The sequence below is a fragment of the Chinchilla lanigera genome, unplaced genomic scaffold (assembly GCF_000276665.1).
Source record: "Chinchilla lanigera isolate Chin_1 unplaced genomic scaffold, ChiLan1.0 scaffold00158, whole genome shotgun sequence".
NCBI classification, from domain to species: domain Eukaryota; kingdom Metazoa; phylum Chordata; class Mammalia; order Rodentia; family Chinchillidae; genus Chinchilla; species Chinchilla lanigera.
In genome coordinates this window covers 2,138,700-2,146,473 of record NW_004955559.1, presented here as the reverse complement: position 1 = coordinate 2,146,473, position 7,774 = coordinate 2,138,700, and the positions used below count along the sequence as shown (strand labels likewise).

The following is a 7,774-nucleotide window of genomic DNA, read 5'->3' as shown; positions in this document are numbered from 1 at the left end:
CCCGGCGGCGCTGGCCCCTCGGAGCGGAGCCCGCGGGCCCGCGGTGGAGAAGCGGCCTGGGCCTCACCCCGCTGCTCGCGCTTCTGCAGGACGGCGGGGTCCAGCTGGCGCTCGTTGTTCTTGAGCTTGAGGAAGCGATGCAGCTGCTCCAGGTGCGACACCTGCCGCTGCAAGATCTGCGCCTCCGTGTCGCTCTGCGCCACCTCCTTCTCTGCCCGCTCCCGCAGCACGCCCATCTTGGACTTCGCCTCCTCCCTGGGGCAGGGCAGTGGGAGACGAGGCTGGACCGGGGCTCAGCCCGCAGTCTTGGAGGGGCAGGGTCAGCAGAGGGGACAGGGAGGGGGCAGTCAGCTGGAGGTCACAGGGGGAGGGTGCGGTCATCTGGGTCACAGGCAAGCGGCAAATCAGCTTGCGGTTGCCTGTGGTCATGAGAAGCAGGGAAATCTCTGGGCTCCCAGGCTGGGGTGCCAGGCCTGGTGGGTCCCACGTACCAGCCTCGGCCACCGCTGGGCATTACAGGGGCGCACACAGCAGTGTCAGGGAGCCCGGGAATTATAATGTGACCGTGGAAGAGGGGAACGGTGGGTGATGGGGGCCCAGGGAGAGATTTCACCTGGAGGCCACGAGGTCAGCCCAGGGGTGAGGTAACCTGGACGGCGCAGGGCCTCGCGAGCACAGGTGGTGACAGGCGTCACCACCACTTGAGCACACAGCCCACTGGGGTATGGGGACGGCCACAAGCCTCTCATGAACACTGCCCGCCCTGCTCCACTGTGAACACTGCTTTGAAGCCTCTGATGTAGCGCAGCGGGCTGTGAGTTCAGGGTGCTCTTAGCCTACTTCAAGGGCACAGGGACACCGGCCAGGGAGACACAACAGGCCGCCGCCCCCAGGTTCCTGCCCAGGGGCGTCTAGTTCTCAGGGCCACGCCTTTGCCAAGCCGGTGCGCTACCCAGCCCCAGCTTCTCCCCGCATTCGACGCTGCCCTTAGGGCTAACTTAAACTCAGGCCAGTCCTCCTGGGCAAGAGCCTGGCCTGACAGCTGCCAGCCCCGCCCCAGCGCTCTCTGTGCCCGGGGCTCCACACCAGCTGCGGGCCAGGGAAGGAGGGCCCCAGTTAGAGCGGCACACGCCATCCTCATCAACCTGTCACAGTGCAAGCAACTAAGGCTGGCAGTGGTGTCCCCACCCCAGACGCTCGTTCCTGACCGCGCCCACGGCCACAGCTGGAGGGCTATACGGAAAGAAAGTGCAAGAGGGGAGGATGAGGGCAGGTAGGAAGAAGCCGGAGCCCTGTGTGAACAGAAGCCACGGGTATGGTCAGGTGAATAATCAGAATAAGCAGGAAAAATGAGCAAAGGACTAGCCGGGCCTGGTGGTGCAGTTGGGAGGCTGAGGCAGGAGGATTGCTGCAACTTGCCAACCTGGGCCTTGAACCTGAACCCTGAACTTTGAGATAGCCTGGACCCTGTCTCAAAAAAAAAAAGGGAGGAATGGAGGGAGGGAGACCAGCAGTTTCCAGGGTGATGGCTGAGACGAACAGAGAGCGGCTGCTCTGTAAGAGCTTCCTCTTGAGGTGATGAAGAGGTTGTGGGTCTGGACAGAACTGGTAGCTGCACAATGCTATGACTGCACTAAATGCTGCTGAGCTGCAACATTTTTTTTTTCCAGTACTGGGAATCAAACTTACAACCTTGAACTTGCCAGGCAGGCGCTATGCCGCTGAGCTAAATCCCCAGCCCCTGAGCTCCACCTTTTAATGGAAGTTTTAGTTGTGTACATTTAGAAGGAAGGAGGAGGGAGGGACGGAAAGCAGTCACAGACCGGGGAGGAAGTCCTGGGCTTTGGTGGAAGTCAGGAAGGACCCGAGCCTGGAGCAAGACAGACAGCACAGGAGGGGAGCCGAGGGGAACCGGCTGTGGCTGGGAAGGAAGCGGGAGGTGGGAAGAGAGCGCCGAGCCGTTGGAGCTTGGCAGGGACAGACAAGCCGGCCCCTTCGCGCCGTCCATTCCCCAGCCGCCTGCCCCTCCGGGCCGCTGCTGGTAAATAACCGGCGTTCGTTTGCCAGATGCTTGCTGGCTCCAGAACCCCGCTGCATACACCACAGCCGCGTCTCAACCCTTTCCATCCACGTGCTACAGGCCCTTCCCAGGGGCGCCGACAGAAGCCGGGCGCTGCACACACCCAAGGACCAGGAGCACGCTGAGGAGCTGGGTGGTCAGTGGGGCACAAGGAGGGGCACGTTATTGAAAACAAAAAAGTTAGGTTCTCAGCTGGATGTGATGGCACAGGCCCATAACCCCAGCCACTCAGAAGGCTGAGGCAGGAGGATCCCAAGACAGAGACCAACCTGGGCGATTTAGCAAAACCCTGTTCTGAAGATATTTAAGGATGTAGCTTAACGCAAAAGCACTTGCCTAGCGTACATGAGGGCCTGGCATCAAAAACCAGTTTACATTCTGACGGTATCTGCTTACAGGCTTTGTTACTAACAGTATTAACTCCAAGTAATCTGACTGTCTAGCTCCAGAGCCCTGAGCCTTCCCCGCCTCTCCGCGCTGCTCGGGGCCTACCTGACAGCGTAGGCCGAGGTGGAGGAGGCAATGAGGGTGCTGACCGTCTGCTGCAAGAGGGAGATCTCCTGTCGGGAAGGATGACAAATATATGCTGCCACTGCCACCCAAGGCTCACCCCCACATCTTCCCCTCCAACCTGGCCTCTCATGATCGACCACCATGAGAGACGTTCAAAGACACGGGACCCCGGAGGAGGCGGTGCAGAGCTGTAGGCTGACAGGGCAGCTCTCGGAATGCAAGCAGGAGACACCCACACCGTGGAATGTCCACAAGGGACCACCCAGCCTTCTTGCTGGGCTAAGAAATGTGCGTGAATTTTACCCTGCACTCTGGGTTGCATGGGGCTCATCATCCCTGTAATCCCAGCACTCAGGAGGCTGAGGCAGGAGGGTTGCCATGAGTTTGAGGCCAGCCTGGACTACAGAGTGAGACCCTGTCTCAAAAAAAAAAAAAAAAAAAAAAGGGTGGGGAGCAGGGATTCTTTCAAGAGGAAGAAAGAGCAGAAATGATATATACACGGACATACATAGATATACAGATACGTAAACACACATGCACATGGGCAAACACAAATACACCTTTTTGCAAAAATAGAAAAGATGGATAACCGGAAACTAAGGAGGCCAGGTGTGTTGGCACATGCCTCTGATTCCAGTACTCAGGAGGCTGAGGCAGGACAATCACCTCAAGTTCAAGGCCAGCCTGGACTACGCAGCAAGACCCTATCTCAAAAAGAAACAAAGAAAGAAAGAAAAAAGAAGCAAGCAAAAAACAGAACCAAGGGGATAGGTGGCCTACAGGGGCTGCATAGGAATGAGGCGGAGAAGCTGGGGAGGCGATGATATCTTCCTGGAACACCTTTTGGAACAGTTTTGATCTAGGAGTCCTCTTCATATTTACATATTCATGAAGGAGATTAAATCAACAAAGACTGTAGAGAAAACTAAAACCGAAGGCAAACAGAATAAACCGATTTCCAATGATGAACATAACCGCACAGAAAACCAAAACACAGGAACTGTGCCAGGTAACCTCTGAACATGATCATCTGAATGTGCACAAACGCCCGCAGCACCAGGGAGAAAACAAACTGCAGGCAAAGCTTGAACTCTGCTGGGGTGGCGGGGGAAGCTGGGGGAGCCCAGTTCCCTCTGGGCAAAGTCAGACTGGAAGATGAAGCAGGGAGTGTTCTGGGGGGGGAACCTAGCAACGCTGCATTGAATCTTTTTTTCAGTTTTATAAAACACGCTCTCACTATGTTGCCCAGGCTGGCCTTGAATTCACCATCCTCCTGCCTCAGCCTCCTGAGCACAGGGATTACAGGCATGTGCCACCATGCTTACATTGGAATTTGAGGTATAAATGGAGAAGCATAATTTTAAGGCACATGTAGAGATGTTATAGGCTTCTAGGGAGAGGACCTCAAAGTAATGCTACCCTCATAGCCGTAAGAGTTTTAGTACCTGCATCTTGGTTTCCTACGAGACAAAGCCAGGGCTGGGGCAGTGCAAGCGCAGAAGTATTCATGCTTCTCTGACTGGAAGAGTGAAATGGTCCTTAAGAACTAGGAGTTTGTTTTTAAAATAAACTGTCTCAGCCTGACATGGTGGCGCACACCTGTAATCCCAGCACTCGGGAGGCTGCACTCCGAAGGTTGAGACAGGAAGATCACCACAAGTTCAAGGCCAGCCTCAGGTACATAATGAGTTCAAAGCCAGCCTGAACTACCATAGGGAGACCTTGTCTCAAAACACGAAATAAAAAACGGCCAAAGAAATGACAGAGTAGAAGAATCACCCCCTTGCGCCCATTGTGGTACTACTCATTCAGGTAGGAATCGTCAACAGAAGCTAACAGGACCCAGTGAAAGCGCACCGGGAACAGGACATGTGCGTACCCTGAGTCCCCCCACGTGCCGTGGTCATCATAGAGAAGAAGGTGAACCCGGTGACGGAAACCGGCTTCTCTGGTTATGGGACAGACTAGCCTGGAGCCTCCTGTGTAGGTGCACGAAGACGCCAGCTCCCCCCTGCGGAGCGCTGCTGAAATGCAGGCTCTGGATCTAACCCCGAAGATCGCCGCGTCCAGCGGGAGGACTCCGCGCAGCACCGCCAGCCTGGACGCCTCCCAAGTGTCAAGGTCGCAGAGACAAAGAGCCGAGGCTCTGTTCCAGGTGACCGGCGCCAGGACAATCAGAGGCAACCTGGGATGCTGGACTGACGCCTGGGCTGAGGCAGGAAAATCAAAGCAGCCTCAAAGGACATCACTGGGACAATCTGGGAACTGGAAATGTGTTCTGCTCGCAATCCCAGCCACGTCCAAGTTCCTGACTTGGGTAACTATGCTGTTTATGAAAGCGAATGGCACGGTGGGGGTTGGGGAGGGAGTGAAGGGGTATAGCACTTGCCTAGTGAGCAAGGGACCCTGGGCTCCATCTCGCAACACCAAAAAAAGAAGAAAATAAAAAAGCAAACAGCATCCTTCTCAAGAAATACACCTTGCAGCTGGGCGTGGTGGCTCACACCTGCCATCCCAGCACTCAGGAGGCTGAGGCAGGAGGATCACCACAAGTTCGAGGCCAGCATAGACTACATAGTGAGCTCAGGGCCAGCTTGAACTGCATAGTGATACCCTGACTCAAAAAAAAAAAACCAAGAAAAAGGAAAGAAAAACACATTGAAACACTTAAGGCATAATGTGTGCAACAGGCTATCAAATAGTACTTTGACAATTGTGATAATAAATCATTTTCAGCAAAAACAGTAATCAAACACACACACACACATATATATATATATGGGAGAAGCTAGGCATGGTGGCACATGCCTGTCATCCCAACATTCAGAAGGCTGAGGCAGGAGGATCAGTATGAGCTAAAGGCCAGCCTGAGCTACATAATGAGACCCTGTCTCAAAAAAGAAAGAGAAGCGGGAAGTGGTGGTGCACACCTATAATCCCAGCACTCAGGAGGCTGAGGCAGGAGGATCATTGCAAGTTCGAGACCAGCCTGGGCTACAAAGTGAGCTCCAGGCCAGCCTGAACTGCATAGCAAGACCCTGTCTCAAAAAGACCAAAATACAAAAAGAGAGAATGTGGCAAATTATCAATCTTAATGAAGGATATATAGAAGTATTTTGTGTGATTCCTGCACCTTCTCTGTAAGTTTGAAATTACTTTAAAAGGAGGAGGGGAGGTGGTAGGCAGGTTCTTGGAAGGACTGGGAAGGTTATTAAATGAACCCTGGAATGTAAGTGGCCTCGCCAGCTCCCTGGTGCCCCGGGTGACTGGATTCCACGTCACCTGTGTGTCCCCAGCAGAAATGAGGCCACTTTGCCCATCACACCACCTCCGAACCGAGGCCAACCCCGCGATTCCACACGCGGGCCCCCCAAGTCCACGGCAGGCGCGGGGACGGCGCGGGGAGGCCTGGCGGGGCGGCCTCGCTGCTCACTGACCTTCTTCAGCTTGCGGTCCACGTTCAGGTAGCGGGTCCTCTCGATGCGCAGCAGGTCCACCTCCTCCCGCAGGGCCGCGTTGTGCGCCAGCTGGATGTCGAAGCGACAGGTGACCTGGGAGCAGAGACGGATTCTGTGTGCAGCCCCGCCGGCCGCCCTCCTCCAGCTCGGCTGAGCAGCGGGCGCTGGCGGGGAGGGGGCCAGCCCTGCACTCCTCGGGGACTCTGAGTGACACCTGCACACTGCCCGTCGGTCTCCTTCCCCTGGAACCTCCCCCGCAGCCCCTGAGGCCTCCTCCTCCTCCTGAAGCTGCCCATCTACTCTTTCCAAAGTGGCCGCTCTGCTTGGCTCCCCGGCCCCAGAGTCCCGGCCGGGACAGAGCCCAGGGCTGCCCTCACCCTGCCCAGCTGGTCCTCCAGGATCTTGATCCTGCGTCGGGTCTTGACCTTCTGTTCCATGATGAAGCCCGGAGCCAGGCCGTTCTTACTCTGGGCGAAGATCCGGGCCTCCCACTCCTGGATCTGGAAGACAGAGGCCCGGGGCCCGGTCGGTGCCTGGAGGGACTGAACGGCTGCAGGGGCAGAGTGGCAGTGCGGGGCTGTCCCCGTGGCCCCGGCAGCCGCCTGATCTCCAGTGCCCACCCCTCCGTGTGGGTGGTGTGGGGCTCCCGGCCCAGGCACGAGCCCACGGAGCTGCCTGCCGCACACCAGGCCTGGCCAGGGCCTCTGCTTCCTCCCCTGGACTTGGGGGAAGCCACGAGATGGAGCGGGACTGGGGCTGGCATGGTCACCGCCCCCGGGAGGCCCTGGGGGAGTGAGGCCAGCAGGGGTTAGTTCGAGGTGCCTGAGGGGTGCAGAGTGTGAGCCTGAGGGCCTTACAGCCCCCGAGCCGGCCTGTGTCTGAACCCCGCTCCCCCAAGCTTCCCACCGCTGCACTCATCTTTACTTGTATGCGGTGTGCTCTGTCTTCCCCACTGAAGTGTGGGTTTGAAAAGCACAGAGCTCTAAACCGGGGGTGGTGGCTCGACTGTAATCCCAGCGCTCGGGAGGATGAGACAGGAGGATGGCCGTAAATTCAAGGCCATGAATTTCATGAACTCACTATGCAGCCCAGGCTGGCCTCAGACTTGTGGGTGATTCTCCTGCCTCAGCCTCCAGAGTGCTGGGATTACAGGCGCGTACCCCCCTCCCACGCTGACGTTGTAAGTACTTGAGGGATGACCTTGACTTTGGTCAAACACCACCTAACCACCGGCTCCGTGCAGTGCACAGACTCGACACAAGATGGCGCTACTTTCCTTTCCTCTCAGGGAGGTCGCTTCCGCGTGAAAATGTGTTTTCAGCAGTTACTGTGATAAAAATCAATAAAAACCCCCCAAATGTTACCGTTGGGGCCACTGAGCAAAGTGCACCTCTAGAGATTAACTCTGCATTTGTTCTTACAACCTCATGTGAACCTATACGTACCCCAACTAAACCTCCAACTTTTTTTTTTTAATTTTCAATCTGAAAAAAGCAGTGACTGCACAACACAGAAGCGAGGGCGGAGACGTTCATCCGACTGCAAGACCGGAAATGCGGCTCAGCGCGCCGAGGCACACATGCCCGCCTGCTAATTATGGCTTTTGAGTACGAAATACAGATTTGTGCCAGGCAAGACTGCGAATGCCTGCCTGTAATCCAAGCACTCAGGAGGCTGAGGCAGGTGGATCAAGCGTTCAAAGCCAGGCTGGGCTACATATCAA

At 56.2% G+C, this 7,774-nt stretch overlaps 1 protein-coding gene across 2 annotated transcripts in view; it reads right to left on the bottom strand.

Annotated features, from left to right (window-relative positions):
* Positions 1 to 7,774, bottom strand: part of Ccdc114 (coiled-coil domain containing 114) — a gene marked incomplete in the record, with an annotated part of 29,252 nt that overhangs the window by 6,719 nt on the left and 14,759 nt on the right. For both annotated transcript variants that reach the window (XM_013509041.1, XM_013509042.1), the window contains 4 exon segments: positions 68 to 255; positions 2,573 to 2,640; positions 6,031 to 6,144; positions 6,429 to 6,551. In XM_013509041.1, the coding sequence (XP_013364495.1) occupies positions 68 to 255; positions 2,573 to 2,640; positions 6,031 to 6,144; positions 6,429 to 6,551 (493 nt within the window).